The sequence below is a fragment of the Taeniopygia guttata genome, chromosome 1 (assembly GCF_048771995.1).
Source record: "Taeniopygia guttata chromosome 1, bTaeGut7.mat, whole genome shotgun sequence".
NCBI lineage: Eukaryota > Metazoa > Chordata > Aves > Passeriformes > Estrildidae > Taeniopygia > Taeniopygia guttata.
The window spans coordinates 60,991,026-61,010,111 of NC_133024.1; the positions used below are offsets into that span (position 1 = coordinate 60,991,026).

General features: G+C 42.3%; 1 protein-coding gene across 11 annotated transcripts in view; it reads right to left on the reverse strand.

Moving 5' to 3' along the window:
- Positions 1–598: 598 nt before the first annotated feature.
- Positions 599–19,086, reverse strand: part of CAB39L (calcium binding protein 39 like) — a 59,361-nt gene continuing 40,873 nt past the window's right edge. For all 11 annotated transcript variants that reach the window (XM_030272786.4, XM_030272807.4, XM_072929197.1 and 8 more), the window contains 5 exons: positions 15,199–15,367; positions 11,640–11,699; positions 10,008–10,073; positions 9,573–9,716; positions 599–2,452 (listed from right to left, as the gene is read on the reverse strand). In XM_030272786.4, coding sequence (XP_030128646.1) covers positions 2,273–2,452; positions 9,573–9,716; positions 10,008–10,073; positions 11,640–11,699; positions 15,199–15,367 — 619 coding nt within the window. In that variant the 3' untranslated portion in view covers positions 599–2,272. The remainder of the gene's footprint in view (positions 2,453–9,572; positions 9,717–10,007; positions 10,074–11,639; positions 11,700–15,198; positions 15,368–19,086) is intronic.

A 19,086-nucleotide genomic window follows, 5' to 3' on the forward strand; every position in this document is an offset into this window, starting at 1 on the left:
TGTGCAGAGCATGCAGACAAAGCACTCACAGTGTGACCCCTCATGGACCCTCTGGGCACCTCTGTGTGGGTCACACTCCCTTTGTCAAGGGCAGGCATTCCCCAGCAACACGCCAACACTTTTTCCTAGCATGGGCTGGAAGCCCAATGTTCTCATGTGACTCCAAAGGCTGAGGCAATGGACACGTGTCTCTGTGTTAATCCAGCTCTGGAGACCAGCCCCACCCCAGGAGCTCAGAACACAGCCAAGCACCCTTTGGATTCAGGCTCCAAATCTCACAGGATCAGACTTAAATGACTGTCTCTGAGGACTGCAATTCTGGAGACGCTCCCTTATTGACCTGCAAGTGACCACTGCCAGCAAACACCACCCATGGGGTGGGGGTGAGGCTCATGGCCAGGCTAAGCTGGGCTGGGGTTGCCAGACCCCTGCCAGCCAGGGCTGCAGAAGTGATGCTTCAGAGAGCATTGGCTTTGAAGGCAGTGCTCATCCCTCTCCATCTGCTGAAACAAGCTGGCAAAGGAGAGATGGAAGTTAGCACTGTATGGAATCTGCCTATCCAGAAAGGCAAGAGGGAAAAAAAACGCAGAGACAGAAATAAAGAGTGATCAGTAATCATGCCTTTAATAGTTGTAAATATTTTTTTTTAAAATTCCAGGCAACTAAGATGTACATTTGTTGTGTGTATCTCACATCTGAAAAAAAAAAAAACGATACCACAATCGGTTCTGTTTCTTCCCTTTTCTAAAGCACATAAATTAAAATATCAGTCACCTCAATATACAACAGTTTAATGAAAGAAATGGGTTTGTTCTGTTTTTACAATTCAGTGTCACCTGTTAACTGAAGCATTAGATACAGTTTTAGCTAGAGAACTTTCTTACAGCAAATAGGAAAACTCAGAACTTAGGCTGTCCAGAAAAATTCAAGAAACTTCTACTCCCTGCTCTCAAACTCCACTTCCTACTAAAGTATTAGAATAACATTTTCCTGTTAAAAAAAGAAAGCTCTTCAAACACACCAGGGGACTGCTGTCTGTACCATAGAGCTTATTAAACTCAAACCACTAAAAGTGCAACAACCTCCTCTTCCACAACTTTAACAGAGAACCTGAATTCAGGTCAGGATGAACAAGGGCAGAAAATGCCAAACTACAGGTGGCCTTTGGTGCCTGCTGCTGCTCAGTGGCCTCCCGGGCTCGGTATCCAGGAAATGCTCTCAGCTGTGACAGCACCTGCAGGCTCAAGGACCTCAGCCCACGCAGCAGATCTGGCTGAGGCCTTTTCATGATTCCCTTGCTGAACTTAGCTCAATCACACCTCGCACAGCCAGGACTGGAATTCATGTGGAAAGACGTTAAGGACTCTCCTCTCACTCTGGCACTGAGGCTCAGCCCTTGTCACAATTCAGCCAAGTAGCTCTGGCTACCACCCAGTATTCCTGACTATGGATGGTTTCTGTAGGTGAGAGTTCACTTTATCAGCAAATCAGCATGGCCTTTGATGCAGGAGCGTTGCCCTTGCCTTTTCCCATTATGGGGCATGTAAGCACCGTGTCCATGGGGCTGCTCCTCATGAGACTGCTGGGAGCTGGTAGGAAAAGCCTGTGCTCTAGCACAAGATAGATCACACACAGGGAAATGGGAGTTGGGCAGAAACAGCTCAGATGACTGATATATCCATCCATTCCCTAGCACTGAATAGAAAACCTCTAGGGGAGAAAAAAGGGTGAAAGAACACAAAAAGAAGTAAAAATGTGACCTTTACTGCTTTTTCTTGCATAGTTTTGACTAAAGAACCTGACCTATAAGCACAGCTAACTCCAGAGACCAATGTACTCTTTCACAGTCTTGTGTGTGTGCAGCGCTAGAACCAAGCCACAACTACAGATGTGAAGGAACAATGTTACAGTCTTCAGAAGACCTGCTCTGTGCACTTGCCAGTGCTTGAGTTTGCTGATAAAGTTAAGCAAAGAGATTCATTCTTCTTGAGCACAAACAAACAAAAAAAAATCTATCAAACCAGCTTCTATTACAGAGAGATTCTAAATTGACATAAATAGTTATAATCTTGATTAAAAATAATATATTAGTCTAGATTTTTGGTTTTTTAGTTCTCATGTAAAACCCCTATACTCTTGATATCTAGGAACAAAGACAAAATAAAAACCAGGCACTTGCTGTGCCTTCTCAAGCTGTATTGTGGTGTTTAAGGGACACAGAGGAGCTTAACAACTGAGATTAATGCCTACAGTGGAAAACAAGAGGTGTTCTTCATGCCGTTGGCTTTTTCAAGTCTCGGATTTGCTTAATCAGGTAGTTCTTCTCATCAGTGAATTGTTCGTCGTCCGTCCTTTCTTTCTGGAAATTGCTCAGAAACTCAATTAGCTTGGGTTGGTTTTTCAACAGGATCTCCACAATAGGCTGTGTTTTGTTTGGACTGGCCACAAAAACCTAACATGCAAACAAAATCAGGCAGAGAGAGACAGCAAGGGGGTGGGGACAGAGAGAGAGAGATAGAGGAACATCAGTCAGACACCCCTGTAAGTTACGTTCTAACAAGTCAGCTGAAGGCTGGCAGGCAGACACTCTACTTCTACACACCTTGTCCCAAGGCAGTCAGACAGCATTGCAAACATGTTGGCTCGACAGCAAACTGAAGCAAAACTATGCCCACATCTGGTATCGCTTCCCTTTCATTTTGCTCTTTGGTGATAAAAACTTTTGACTGTAAACCCAGCTGTTGAGAGGGAGCTATCAGTTCTTAGTCCCTTCCCACCCACAAGACAAATACACAGAAATTAATTATCAGGAGAACGGAAAAGCTTTGTGTCAGTATTGATATCATTTCCGTATTAAACCAGGCCTAAAATTAGACTTGCCAGCTTTGTTTTGGTTTGGAAAAATATGTCAGAGGCCTCACTTCCCTCTGCCTAATCCATTCATGGGCGCATGGAAACTTACAGCAGCAGAAGCAGGATAGTGGTGTGCCCAGCACCTTTGCAGCCCTTGCTGACCAGAGGAGGGTGGCAACGCAGGAAGGTGATGTGAGACACACATACTCACCTGGCACAGCCAGCCCAGCACTGTGGGCTGACTGGCTTTCTTCAATGCTCTGATTTTTCCTCCTGTAATTGCTAAAGCTGCAGTTTTTCAGCTCTGAGCATGACCCCTCATGCCATAATGCTGCTTCTTTAACAGTTTCTCTGGGCTAAATGCAAACCTAAGGCTGATTGCAAAGGCCAGTGGTGGAAGGCTCTTTCAGGGACTTCAGGATGCCACAGAGATGGGGCTCACTTTTCCGGGATGTTGGTCAGGAGGGGCTGACGGGGCGTGGGGCTCATGGTGGGAGCACATGTGCAGCGCACCCCGGCCACCCCGGGAGCAGCTCCCACATCTGGCTCGCACTGAGGTTACCATGGCTGGTCAACAAACACCGCTCGAGTGCTTGTGCAACGACAGAAATAACTCCAGTTATTCTCTACTCGATGAGAAGAAATTAGGGATGGACAGAACTGGAGAGCATCCAGTTTCCCTCCAAGCCTGTCCAAACCAGAATGAAAACAAACATCTGCTGACAGTACAGAATGGCATGTTGTCCTGCCGAGCAGAGGCAGCACCACCGCTGGCTCCCAGTCTGGGGCTCTTCTACAGGTCCTTTTGTCTCCCCTGAGGTTTTGCCCACAGGAAAACCTGGGCCATGTCCAGTTGCTCAGGGAGGAGCTGTGCTACCTGATGAGAATCACGCACACTCTGTCCTGGGGGCTGTGCTACAGCCTCTTGTCCCTAAGACAACCTGGTAAAGGCTGGGGCAGGGTTCAAACTGCCTCCACCATTAGGCTTCATACTCCAAAATCAGAGAATGTTATACAAGTGGTGGGGAAAGTGCCACATCAGGGGAACATGTGGAAGGAGTGGGGCTCAACACACATCAACACTGAGCACTTCTGCCCACAGGAAGCTAGAAGTACTTTTTCATTTCACAAAGGCAAGGCAAAGCATCTGCTCTTAAACCCTGGCATCCTGATGCTAGAATAGTCTTAATTCCTGTCTATGCTTTCGTCTCCTCCTCCTCAAGCTTCTCCTAGAAGTCCCTGCTGCAAGGTACAGAACTGCTGTGCAGAAAGAGCTGCAACCTCTGCCATGCTGGATGAACACTCCCCAAGTGTATTACAAAGCTTTCCTTGATCTAGTGTCCAGGCCATGGTCCCAATGGCAGTACACTATCTACAGTTATTCACAAAGCCTCCACCTTGCCCTTCTCTAATTACCCTGAGTTATCATCTTAAATTGTTCATTTTTATTCCCACTTGCCACCTAAAACTTCTCAAGTGCAGCACTAACAGCCTCCAAGGATCCCTTCTGAGCAGCCACTTTCCTGCACGATGCCCAAAGTCCTCACAGGGCACCCTTGTACCAGGGACACACCTGCCTGTGGGTGGGATGGCCAGTTCACAGCTCTCACTATGCCTGAGGCACTCTCAACAGCTGCAGCACCTGAAAGCAGCATCTCCTCCTTTGCAAATAACTTCGATACACTGCTATTGGTGCATTGGTTCCCCTTAGACCGGGAGAAAAGGGGTTTGGGGATGTAAATATGAATGTACTTTACAGCTTTCCAGCCTGTGCTTTATCTACACGAATCTTGAGATCTCCTGAGTAGGGACAATTGGCTCTGGATGAGGCTGCAGCACTTCATGCTCTCACCTGGAGTAGCCCCAAGATGCAGCTCCCTGTGTGCTGACCTACAGCATGGGATCATGCTGATCGAAGCTGGATACTTCCAGGACTTGGACTATGATAAGCCCCCAGTGATCTGGATGAGCTGCCATGGGGAATAGCAGGATGTAAGCCTACAGGCAGGGATTTCATAAGAAATTTTTAATTTGGAGCTCAGTTCACCCTTGGTGATGAGGAGAAAAAAAACCATCAAATACACTGGCTAGACCTACCTGTTCAGAAATCACCAGATGACAATGCAAATGGAAGCCATCAAATAAGGCCTGACTTTGAAGTGCTGAACAACTTCCTTCAATGAATATTAGGCCTCCCTAATATTTATCTGAACGGTGACTCTCAAAATTAAGAAATCTAAATTATTCTTGTTGTACAAGCTCCCTGCTCTGCAAACAGAACTGGAAGGTTGGTGGTAAACCTAGTAAAGAGCATTTCATATTGGACCTACTGCTAGTATTACCATAGCAAATAATAAAGAACTTAGTTTCATAGAAGCCATAACATCCTGTTTATTTTCCTGCTCAATTATTTATAGATTACAATCTTCCCCGTGCAAAACTGGTAAAGTGAACAACCAAACAAAGATCATCTCAACTGCCAGTCTTGCTCAGTGTCAACAGGGACTCATAAAGAGAGAATGTTCAAGGACCAGAAAATTCCTGAAATGTTATTCAATACTTTGGCTAAGCAAACAAAATAAATTCTGTCAGTATCAACTGACCAGTTTCACAGAGCACAGGAGCAGGACCACCACAAGACTTTATGTTAGAAAGGGCCCCACTCATTGAGAATTCTGTTTTGGCTTAGATCAATCCCTAAAACCAGAAAAATTATTAATGCTATCTGGAACATTTCAACAAAAATGAAGTTGGATCAAACCACAGAGAACTTGGTTTCACCTGTGGTCTTATTATGAAAGGATATATGTTCTAGAGCACTAAATTCAGATAGATGAGAGAGACAGAGACCCGAAATAAAGACAGTACCCATATAAAAATTCCAACTCTAAAAATAGCTGTCTCAAAACAGAGAAAGCTTAATTGTGTGAGTATTTGCAAAAGGCCTGGAATCAAAATCAACTCTAAAGCTTCAAAAGTTGTCCAAAGTGCAATAGTTGCTACCTTCTCTATTAAAAGTATTAATGTATTTCTTCAAACAAACATCAAAATTACTTGATTAGAGAATTTTACTTTATTTCCTCACAATTAATAACCAGGCATTACTACCTTCTGGGGCAAGGGCAGAGCAAGAGCAATTACAGGATGCCCTGGACTGAGTATTTTAGGACTTGCTCTGGGGTCATGCACAATGTCACTGCCAGGACACTGCACACACACAACACACAAGGTTCATGCTGCTTATAGCACAATGCTTTGCATAATAATCCTTGCCCTTTAGACTATCCAGCTGAGAAACAGACAGGACACATCCCCACAAACACGGCCTCAGCTTCCTACCAAGAACTGTCAGTATGGTCAAATTATGTGAGGCCATTTGCAGAGCAAGCTGCAGGAGGTAGCTCATAATGTGCACGAAAGAGAATGGAAAAATGAAACTGAGGTCACAAAACACTGTGTACCCATTCTATTTTTAGATTTAAACAGTAAAATATACCTTGCTAAATGTCTCCTTAAGAGCAAGAAAGTCACATAAACAATTTGCTGATTTTGAGGAAAACCCCTTGTAGCAGTGAGCTGGGATTATGTGAAATCCAAGAGAGCTCTTCCTATCCTTTGTTTTGGATATTTAAGGTCAGAGGAATCCCTGCACCATGTTCACATAGGTCTGAAAGATACAGCCTCCCCTACAGACAGGCAAACTTGAAGTAGGTTCCACTAATGGAACATATCACAAACCCACAACAAGAGCTGGAGTGCCCTTCCCAGTATTTGATCCCCAAAGTGTGTGTGCTCGAGACCAATGTCTCTGCACTGAAATCTCTGCAGAGAACCAGTGACTCTCAAAGCCCACAACTCTAAGTGATCCCCTTGCATTATTTATGAAGGAGGAGGAAAGGGGTGAGGTCTGTTAGCTTTTCCTCATAAACAAATACTGGGTAATCCTTATGCATACGTTGCCTGGGACATCCAGTTTTATAAAGCAGCTGCAGACCTTTAGGATGGTGCTGCAAGGCAGAAGGTCCATTTTTTTCAGGCAAAAGAAGAGAAGGAGCTGGATTTAGGAAGAAGATCAACCATCTCCGAAATGGAGAATGGAAAGAGACACTGCAAGTGGGCACCCTGTCTTCATTTTCCCACTCACAGTAAATATTCTCAGAGCTTGGGGGCATTGGCATTTTCAGGCAAAATATGTTTCTCCAAAATAAGTTTGCACTAGACGTGCTCATCGCTTTCATCTCTATTTTACAGTTTCAAATCTCCAATAATTAGAAATTGCCTCAGGCGGTAAGAGTCATAAGCCTTTTTTGGGTCAGCTGGGGCACGGGAGTGTTGGAATCTGGATGCTTACAAAACAAACACTTTTTCATTTAATTTCATTTCAACTGTGTCTAACTGGTGAAACATCTAAATCAGGTAATTTAAACCCAAATCTTTTGGCAGCTCAAACAGAGGAGCAAGTATCCACTTCTCAGCAGACCTTTGATTCCAAATCACTGTGGTTAGTCTACTGTAATTTCAGCCAGGACTGCATAGGTATTTTGCAAGCATAATTTAAAAATGCAGGCACAATTCAAAATGTATGAGATTAGAAGCTGAGGACAAGATTCCTCTCCCAGTTACAAGAACATGGAATATTACAGCTGACAAGAGAACCGGGCTGAAGGACACAAATCCAGAAACAGGAGGCAGGGACACTGCAGAACCGGGCACAAGCAGTCAGTCTCTTAAACATGTAAGGATTTCAGTATCTCTCAAGAAGTTAGAACTCAATTTAAGACATTAAATCAGAGGCAAAAGAGCTTCTCTGACCCTCTCTACAAAGCTAATTCACAATGCAATTTACTGGAATAAGCCCTGTAACGACCCTTCCCCCTGTAGAGGACCTGGATGCTGCTACATCCAAACAACCCAGATCCTCGGTGAGGAGGATCCTAAAAGGGGAGCTGCTGCACCTCTGCAGTTACTCTATAGTGTGCTGCTGGTGGTCCTGAACGAGCAATTTCCAGCTGATCAGGTTCTGCTCTGAGTCTGCAGCTCCCACACTACAAGCACTGTGCATGTGAGGCAGTGTGAGGAATGCCATGGGAATGCCTTGGCCCTGCTGAAATGCTGCTGACTGGCACCACTGGAAAAGACCAACAACATGGCATAGAGGTGTCTGAGGACAGAGTGTGGCCCTTTGAACTGAAGAGACACAACACCACTGTTGCTCATGGTTTGTTTTGCTGGCACTCCAAGGTCCAAACATTATGTCCACATGGCAGCAATTGCAAGTGATCAAGCAAGGATGAGCCTGCAATATCCCCACTCTAACTGGAAATGGGATGCAACATACTGGAAGAGAGGAATGGGAAGGCAGAATGGAAGGAACAGCAATGTATGACATGGTTGCACACTGGAACCCTTTTACATTATTCCAAGTCCTTTTAAATGTCTCCTAAAATAAGTGAAATCAGCCATTCTCAAGGCCTGGTCCATGCCTATCATTAATTCAGGAACAGCAACTCATGTCTTTCATAAATAAAAATCTTGCATTTATTCACAGAGTGGCCAAGAAACGCAAATCCTCTGATACCTTCTTCCCACTGGCATCTCAAAGGCTGCAAGTGTCTGGAGCCAGACTGCTTGCTTATCTTGGAGCCACACACCTCCTGATAAGGAGGAGGAGTACAAGTTACTCACAGTGGTTCAGTTGACTGGAGGAAGTCAGCAAGGGAACAACCTACCCAGCTGCTTATTTCACAAAAAGAATTTTCTTTTAATACTCCTTGAATATTTCTTTTCTTTTACAAAACTAAAAACTTTTTGTAGAAGCTGCACATTCTCTAAGTCTCCACACTGAAGATCTGAAAGTTGTTTTTTTTCCAAATCAGAAATGGCATAAGTACAAAACTTAACAAATCACCCTGAATTTGTGAAGGGTGTTGTAATGTCTTTCCACAGTCATTTGGTGTTATCTGGTATCTTTCTTAGCCAACTTAGGCAAGGGATATCCTTAGAGGCCCAAAATTCCTCTTCTGATAATCATTAACAACTCTATTTATAGCTTGAAATTAACGTGTTCATTCCAAATTAGAGTTAGTTTTGCATAACAATCTGAGTAGCCCTCTGTTCCAGAGCAGAGAACTTTTTTGATAGGAAAATGGTAAACTTCTAACTTATTAACATTGCCCATGAAAAAAGGGACACTGGTTGGGTCTGGTAGTTGTTCAACGCTGCATTAATGTCACTGTAAAATGATGGAAGGATAAAACTCATTTCAAGCTCAGATTTACCAAACCTTTTTAATACCTGTAAAAGTATATTGCCTTTGCACTGATGCCCAGCACCAGCACCACCTACTTTTAATCTAAGGTAGAGTTTTAAGACCTTTTTTTATCTTTATCCAGAATCACATGGTAAAATGATCCAGGAGTGGGAAGGTCCCCTGGATGCTACCTAGAAGTTGTGTATTTTGTTATCTGTAGCTCATATATACTTGACTGACTACTCCCCAGCTCAAACCAAAATGCTGCTGCTTTAGGTCTCACCTGAAGGCAGGCAAACAGAAAGCAGAGGTTGAGTGATAGAAACTTCAATTATGACACTCTCAAATACTGCAAGTGACTGGAAACCCCAATTTTTGCCTTAATTTTCTGGACTTCTGCTCCAGCTTGAAAGACACTTTTATGAGGAGTAGAGAAAGTCTGCCACATCTACAACTCATACTGGCTCACCTTGAACACATGGAATGCTTCAAACTGAATGTTGGGGCTTTTATCTCGCAGCAAGTTCATCATGAGCTTCAGGTTTTCTGGTTTGCTGATGTATTTAGTCATGATGGCAAAGTTGTGTCGGTCCAGAATCAGTTCACCCAGAAGCTGTAAGCAAAATTAGAAAAAACACACCTTTTTTTCAGTTTATTACATTATTTGTGAATTCAAAGAAAGCAGCAGCCTATTTCAATATTTGCTTAAGAGGTTTCAATGTCACTTCCCCAGAGGTCCAGGAAAGAAAAGACACAGTGAGCCCCTGTGCTTTTCAGGAAGAGCATCACAAGCCCTTAGTTCTTTTGTTGATAGAAAAATGGCTGCTCCATTGCCATACACGCACCTCGATATTCTACGTAACACAGAGTACAAATTTAGGAGGAAAGTGTTGAGAGACTTTACCTTCAAAGATTGTCTCTTTGTTACATAATTCTCAGAATGAAGGAGTTTTTCGTAGTCCTCAAAGATCTAGAGTAACAAGAAAACACAGATGTATCAGATTCATGTCCTTCCTTCTCTTAGTCCCCCTCAGCCTAGAGCAGCAGAGAGGCTGCAGCAGTGCCACCATCTAACACTTCACTGCGATGCCAGGCCCAGCTTTTGTGGCCTTTTCTCTTGGCTGGTTATCACACAGTGAATTAACTGATGCCCAGGAACACTCCTCGTCCAAGTGCTGCAGAGGGGCAATACCACATATGGACTGGATGGAACAGGGGCTGATGTGAGCCAACTGGGACAGAAGTAAGCCAGTGCTTGGGCAGCCTTCTCTTACAGAAGGGTGACTCTCTTGCCAGGACATGTGGGTCCAACACATAATGTCCACTCACTCATATCATGGTCATGCCTGGCCGTGTGACTCAATGCAACACCCCAAAATGGTGATGGGGTATCCCAAATGCTCCTTTTGTGAGGTGCCACCTCGCCTGCCTTCAGTGCCTTCACTCGTTAAAGCTCTTTGCCCAGCAAGGGTCACTAGGAGCAAAGTGTGTCCTGGGTTTTGCAGGGCTGGATCAAGGGGATCTTGTGGTCAGGAAGACTGAGAGACAAGGCTGCAATATGTTCAAACTATCTACCAAACAAGCCGGAAAAATCAACACTGCTGTCCAATAGTCACCCCCCAAAAAACCAACCAAACCAAAAAACAACTCACTTAGACAATTCATACTTAAAAATTCAAAACATCATATAAATGTAGAATGGGAACTGTTCCAATGCAGTGCTCTAGTATTAAGAGAAAAGATTAGCAGAGACACTTATTTTGCTCCAGCTAAGCTGCATTAGTGACTCAGCAATAATAAGCCTGCTCTTCATTTAACCTTCATGGTAACCAGAATGAAAGAAATTTATCTTTTCATTTTGGCAGTCAAATAAAGAATACCTCAGGTAACACAAAAACATGACCCACAGTCTAATTCTGTGATCTGTATCAACCCAATTTTAGTTGAATCCAATGGAATTTTTCTGACCCACATTTAGTCCAAAAGGGAGCCAAAAAAATCAAAGTGAAAAACGGCAGCTAACCAAGGAACTAATTGCCTTAGGAAGAAAATAGGAATATTCAGACCTCAGTCTCTCCTTCAGGTACATGTAATTTCCAGTAATGCTAAAACTTGTTTCACTAACTCTTCTCTTCTGTCCCAAAGTATAGTAAATAACACCAATATAGCCCTGTCAGTGCTGGGGTATCACAAAACTGTTTAAAACCATACACAACTTTTCTCCCATGACCTGTTTGCATATGAAGTTTCAGTTCCAGTTACACTTGAGGAGATCCAATGCACATGGTGAGGAATAAAAGTTGCTCTTAACCTCTGGGTTCTCCTGAGACCTTGGTGTGTGTGCCTGGTGTGTGCAGAGGGGGTATCTGCATTCCACACGCCAGGCGTGGATTCTGCCCCAGTACAAAGCAGTGCTTGGTTTTGCAGTTCTACGTGAGGAGTTTATGCAGAGCACGAAACCCCCTGTGCATTTTTTTTTTTTTTTTGCAGCCAAGCATAAACAGATTTTTTTAAGTCTTTCAGCATTGATACTTACTACATCATAATTTTGTTCCAGAAATTCTGCCACCAACAATTTGTGTCGCGTTAACAGGTCCTGGGGAAGAACAGAGAAAGGTTACCTGAGAGAGTGAGTGCCGTGATTGTCCCTTGATTCTCAAAATTATTTCAGCATTTTTGACCAGAAAGCATTTACAAGATGATTTCTACAGACAACATTGCATTCATTAAGTGGTTAGTAGGACTTTAGGGAGAACTCAGTTAATGTAATGCTAACAGAATCAAGACAGAACTAGTCTAATACTCTTTCTTTTTATTGCTGTTTCCCTCCCACCTTTTCTTGTTGTTGATATGTCATAGTGCACAGTATTCACATTAAACAGGGATGGGAAAAAGGAAGAAAGAAAATTAACCCTTTATGGAGGACAAGCTATAGTCTCCAAGCCAAAAGTGACCTACATGCTGGGAATGATGCTAAGCCTGAACCGCTATTGCTCATCTCCAAGAATACAAGGAAAGTTGGAATTCAACCACTGTATATACACATAGCTGTTTCATAATGAAAGCTAGGCACCAACTTAAGCTAAGCCATCCAGGCTCCCTCCACCTCCACTCCCTTCCCTGGAAGGAGTCTCAGGTAGGTGGGATGAGTCTCTTCTGTAGAACTTTTTCTGTCCAGGGCTGACTTTCTGACACAAAGCAATAGCACACCTTCCAGACAGCTGGACAGATTGTCTCCCATTCCAGAAGGCTAACTAATTCAAATTTAAATTGAAAGAACCTCTGAATTGAAAGACCCACAGAATGGTGATGCTGGTGCCCAGTGACAGAGATACAAATGTTCAGCTCCAGAAGAAACTGTGTCTTTTTACTGGATGAATAGCTATGAAATGAGTGGCCAGTGTGAGGCATTTAAGTATGATTTTTATCTTACTGCTTCTTTTAAAATACAACATTGATCACAATAATTGCCTGATGAAGTCCACTCAAGTTGGTATTTTTCAGTGAACAAAGTTGGCTTTTTTCTGCTCTTTTTTATAATGTTTTTCTTGGTTTCCCCACCCAGGCAGAGGCAGAAGCTGATGAGGAGCTCAAGCAGATGCACAGACACATCCTCACAAATAAAAGAAATCCTTTACATACTAATCCTTTAATTTATTTTTACCATCAATTACAAGAGGAAAGTGGAGCACTACAGAATCCAGTGCCTGTTTTAAATACATCCCTTCATTCAGCAGGACTGCAGTGACAGCAATTTTAAAGGCTGAGTGAAACACATGATTCAGGAGCTTTTATGCGGGGCACTCAGAGACAAGTACAAGTCCTTCAATAGGGGGCACAAATTAAATATAATCCAAAATTAGTTTTTCATAGGAAATTACAAGGAAGCATGGAGCAGCAGAATTCAGCCAGCACATTCCAACTGCTGCTTGCACCCTCCACAGACAGCTTATGCCTTGAAATACAAGCCCTTTTGCTCTGCATTTTTAACAGCTCTGTTTCCTCTCTGCAGTGCACCTGGATAACTTTAATTAAGAAGTACATCTCCACATCATAATTCCAGTGCTTCCCTACTATAAATATCCTCAGACTTTCATGCACATTTAATTAAGCTCTCCTTTGGTGCATAGACTATCCAAGGATTTCAGCTCTGAGCCAGACATCCTGGTGGCAACCACAAACCCAACACAGGGACACCAGAAATGAAAACGTAAGTTCAGTAATCCAGCCAGCAAACAATCACAGCACTTTTTTTTCCAGCATTAGAAATGAGGTAGCTCCATGTTTCAATTGCGTCCACATCACTTCTTGCTGTTCCAGCCATTCAGAGTAACAGACAAACGGGAGACAAAATGAGCAGCTGTCTTCTTTCCAGAACCGACCATGTATCAGGTGATAAGAGGCAATTTCAAAAAAAAACCTTAGAATGCTGTTATACAGTTCCCCCAAGCATTTTAAACAGTGAATCCTGTCCTTTGTTTGAGCATGAACTGCCCTCATACTCCTCTCTTTCCAGTGCATGTGAGGATGTAGAATCCTATTTTTAAATCTGGCTAAAAATACACTCAGTTCACAGGGGACAGAAGTACATTCTACAGCTGTAGATCTATGAACAACATCAATCTCTCTTCTTTTTGGGAAGGTTGTAGCAGTCTACAGTCCCTGCCACTGCTTAATTGACCCTTATCCCCTTTCTTCCTCCTGGCTGGGGTGAAGACTGTCCATCACCACCAACAAGCTCTGCTGTCCTGCTCAAAGCAGGACCTGGGGAGAAGATAAAAATCTCCTCTGTCAAGCTGGGAACTGAGTCCAGGAGCATTTTTTCTGATCAGAGACAAATATTCTTATGAGCATAGGGTAAAATGCTAGAAACAGAAAAGATGCAACAGTTATGTTGCATTTTTATACCTTGTCTGTGTTTCTGTGCTACTTTGAATTTCATAACCATTACCTAATGGACACCACAACAGTGAAACTTAAGGAAAAGATGCTGTAATTGATTAAGGGGTGATTTGAATTGCTAATCCTGCTCAAGTCATTACTGAAGAATGCAACGTTATCTCCATTATGCAAATCTTTATCCCATTCAGTAGGTTAGTAAACACCAGTAAAAAGCAGGTTTCAGTGTATGTAGAATCACTGAGCTGAGCTCTAACATTCCTTACAATTACTCCTGAGGTCTATCTAATCATGTTTCTAATTAGCTTTGAAAGGAAAGAATAAACAATGTGTTTCTATGACAGCAGGGAGCTCAGTGATAGAAGAAAAAAAAAAGGAGTTAGATCTATATTTAGAAGAGTCTTTAACTAAAAAGATTTTCCCTCAGCTTTCTTAAACTGTTTTTCAGAAATAAATTAATCTTCCCTGTATGTGAAGTTCACAGGCATCGAATTTATTTTGGTTTTTTTGCTCAAAGGCTGTACTAGCACCTGGTGGGAAGGATGATAGTCACATACAACCTGCAAAAAATTTGGCATCTTCACCCAACCTCATTTTTAATACAACATAAACTCTACATGGTACACTCTACAGACTTTATCCAGTGCTTCCAGCTACTTAGCATTTAGGACTACAGTCCTTACACTGAACCATGGGTCACAAAAATAAGACTATGAATACACTGTAAAATAATCAGCAGGTCTGGCATTGATCTATACTTGGCTGTTGAACTCAGAAGGGACAGCAAAAATTACAATTATTTCTAATATTAGTTTTAAATTATGCCTTCTATTCACTCGTGTGGTCATGATGGGCAGTGGGTTTGTCGTGGGGGAAGGTAGGGAGAGAAAAAGGTTATGCATTTTACAAGAACTCTAGGTAATACATGATTAATTTGAGTTTTAAATGGTAGTATAAAAGACTGAGTTATCAAGGTGAAGACTGTTAATTAAATACAGATTTACATTTCTCTAAAGATTTTTTGCAGATGTGATCACTGCTGTGAATCCTGCTACAATCAGACCAAGGGTTAATTAATTATATCCTTTATTGAACAACAAAAAAGCCACCCAGTTCAAAGCAACAATGCTCAGTGATGACTTCTGATGGAGGGCTGCTTTTGACACAAACTATGATGGATATACTGAATTATTTACCTTGAATGTAGCAAAGGCATCAGAAGCAATATCAAATGTTGACATTTCCACGTATTTAAAAAAGTCTCTGAACTGCTCTGAAAATAGTATGATTTTGGCCAAGGGTTCATGGCGGATACACTCTCTCAGCATAATTCCACAACGTAAGGCAATATTTGGGGATTCATATCTGGAGAATGAAGAGAAGCAGAAAGCATCAAAACATAGAACAAAGATAAACAGGCACCTTTCTAGCAACAGGGAACTTTAACACAGGGAACACATGTGCCAGAAGGGACACCACACATGGAGGGCAGCTCCCAGCCACAGTGCTGTACCCAGCTGCAGGACCTCACCCCAGACAAGGCTGCCAGAATCTTTCACTGCAAACCTCTCTCTTCCCAAGCCAAAACACATTTCAGTGTACGTTTGCACTACACCCCCTCTCTGTGGAAAGACTGTGGAGACTGTGCAACATTTTAACAGAGCTTCTTCACCCTTTTGGATTTGTGAGAAAGCACAGCCTGTACAATATAATCTCCCTCTTCAGATTTAATTCTGAGCTCCTCAGTTTATCCAAGAAAACTGCAACACCTCATGACCATCCATCACCTCCCACTCCTCTTCTAGAGGACATCACTCTGCATTATTAATGACGAAGGTAGGAAGTCTCTCCAGGCAGTCTACACAGGATTAAGCTTTCTGTAGCTCTGAATTTTTTTCCTTCAGTTTCAGAGAAGTTCTACTCAATGCCTCTTCTGCAGAGGCTCTGGCTGTGTTCAGGACACAAGCACCCATTCCTCAAGTTACAATCCTGTTATGAGGCACTGCAATAGCCAGGAGCCAGCACACGTCTCGCCCTTGGAGAGGAAGGAAGGGAGGGAGGGGGAAGAAATTCAGATCATCTTCAATTTCTATAAAGTCTTGATTTCTTTAAAACCGAATTTAATATGAAACAAAACTGTTAGAAACACATTAATTTAAAAAAAAAAAAAAAGATTAAATCCAACAGTCAAAAAGGATTTAAAATGGATTTTTTTTCCAGTAGTCTGCCAGAAATCATGTGAAAGTGGTGAAGTCCAAGGGGACAGAAAGCACTCTCTGTTTCAATAAACTGGTTATTCTATATCAGAACTGTGTATTATCACTCAGAATTTATCAGCATCATTTTTCCTTTGCATAATTAATTCCTATCACTAGGCCAAAAGAAATACAATTTAAAAAAAAAAGGGAAGAAAAACACAAAATGCCATCTGTGCTGTAAGTGAGTGGGCCCTCAAATTTACCCCTAGCATGCAATTAAAAGAACAGTTGTGTTCTGCAAGCATACCAGAGCTGCATACTTCAACCTGCTGTCAACAATAGTTGGCTTAATGAAAATGGATTGCTATTCCAAACAGGCAAATGAAGCTTCCCACCCTCAAGGAAATGCAGGCACTCAAGCCCCTATTTGTTTTAGTTTGTGGAAGCATTTGCAAACTTGAATTTCTAACTCTTCAGATAGCAGAAATTCACTGATGTTTCTCATTGAGGCATCAAGTCCATTAACAGGAATACTAATTTTTAAGGAAAATGAGGCAAAGCTGCTCCAAGGAGTGCAGCCAGGAAAATATTTAATAGTTGGCTAACGAGTATTTTGGTTGGAATAAAAGCAAATTACATTGTTTCCAGCACAATAACTTTTAAAAACATTAAGTATCAACAGAATCATTCTCAGTCAAATGCTCCATTATCTGGAAGTGGGTTATGGGCCTTTGGCTGTTCACACAAGCGAGGGAAGTTGATTTTGGTGCCTGGAATAAGCCTGGAAGAAGTTTATAGGCTGCCCAGTCATAGCTAGCATGTCCTTTGCACCCACACTTACATACAAAGCCACCAGGCAGGAATGATAGAAATGTGATTCAAAATCACTTCTAATGAGCATTTAGTGCTCTATGCTGATGTATTTCCACAGCAGAAAAAAATACTGAGTTCTTCTCTGTTTGGATGGACTTACAACCTAAAGAAACCCCCACACAGTGAATACTGGAGAGAACTAGAAGATGAAACAATGGACTTGAAGTATTTCAAAACACTTATTGTGGAGTTTGAATGAGGCAAGACTGAGAGCAGAAATGCATTTCTGTGTAAAGGGAAACATTTTTCCATGGTTAGTGCAGAAGATGGTAGAAGGTGAGAAGTACAGGCAGGAGATTTGGGAGGCATCAAGCCTGGAAGACACAAGGTCTCAAACAGATGTATTCTGATCTGACTTTACATTACTTGTATAGCCTGAGTTTATCCTTGGATAAACTCAAGGGGAATTCTACAACCTCAGCCAATATACCATTAAAGCCGAGCTGTGATATGAAGAGATCATCACAACACAGGCTGGGGCAGTGATCAGGGTACAGATAGCATGTGGCATGAGGCACAGATATATAGCTATGTATTCATAAAGAAGCTTCTAAATTTGTCACTTGAGAGAAATAATGCAAGTGCCATTAACTAAGTCCTCAACAGTCATTGTCCTAGAGGGAAAATATTTTAAATTATAAAGGACCAAAGTTATATCTGGGCTAATGTAATTGGCTGACATCAGAGCAAAAAAAATGGCCCAAATACAACTGTTTCTCTCTGTATACCTGTACTGTACTCATCTGAAATTCTATACACAAAGGTTGCACACAGAAAATAAGATGCTCTTAAAGGAAGTCCGAGTGCAGCAGCAAAGTCAAATAACCTACACAAATGAAAGAAAGGAGAAAAAAAAAAGTGAACTATGTGCTGTGTGCTTTCTGAAGCTGAGAAGCTGGAAGGAAGCAGGCAACAAGTAAAATGAAGCCTAAAAGGTAGGAAATGTTATCTCAAGCTGGCAGTTCCACTGGAGCATGAGACAGGAAACACTGGGTGGGAGCTCTGATTGAAGATCCTTCCCACCCAACAGAGCTCACATTAAGCCACAAAAAAGCAACCTTTTGCTTTTGGGGATTGAGAGGGGGCAGAGGAAATTTTGCATCCAATGGAAGTACAGCAGTCACAACAGTCTTGGGCCATTTCTTTTATAGTCATGGTAGAAGTGATTTTTTTTCTCTCCAGGTAATGTGATGTCATGTAACAAACACAGAATGGCACAAGTCAGCCAAATCCACTTTCCTTTAGCAGAGTTTGATTTCCTATATTTCCTATAGCATTATATAAATATATATCTATATAGTATAAATAATATCATTAATTCAGCATTGAATATATAAGAAAACATGTCCTCAAGTCACATTTTCATGTGGTGGTGTCTTACGTGAGATGCTTGTTTCCCAATCCTGCATCTGACTGCACACACACACCCCACACCGTGGGCACACAGCAGTCTGTGTGTTCAGGGCCCTGCCCTGACTGCAGGCACAGATTTTAGGTCTCATTTTTAGATAGTCCCAGCAGCAGGACACAGGCAGAAAAAGCATCATCATGTCTGATAGCATTACACTGTTCTGCAGCAGCTGCTCAGGTTGGGCATGACTGACTCTGGACTTCTACTGATGGATTCAACTTTTTAATGCACTTTTTAACAAGACATTCCAGAAATGGCAATGCTGAGCCAGTGCAGTGCTGCAGAGGGCTGCAAGAGCCACAATGATGGCTCCTTGTTGCCATCATGAACAAGGAGCCCGAGGACCACAGACACGCTGCTGCATGCAGCAAGATTCTCAAAAAAAAAGCACCTAAGTGATGCTATTTAAATTCGTCCACCAGCTCAGGTCACTTACTGTAAAATGTCTGTCAGAAGCACATATGCATAAAGACTTTACTATCATCTTAATATTCTTGGTTGCTACAGATGCCAAAGAAAATCTGGGACATAATCCAAAAATATTTTTTATCTTTAAATAAAGCCCAGACATATGGTAGTGATACATGCTCAATGTGCAAGAT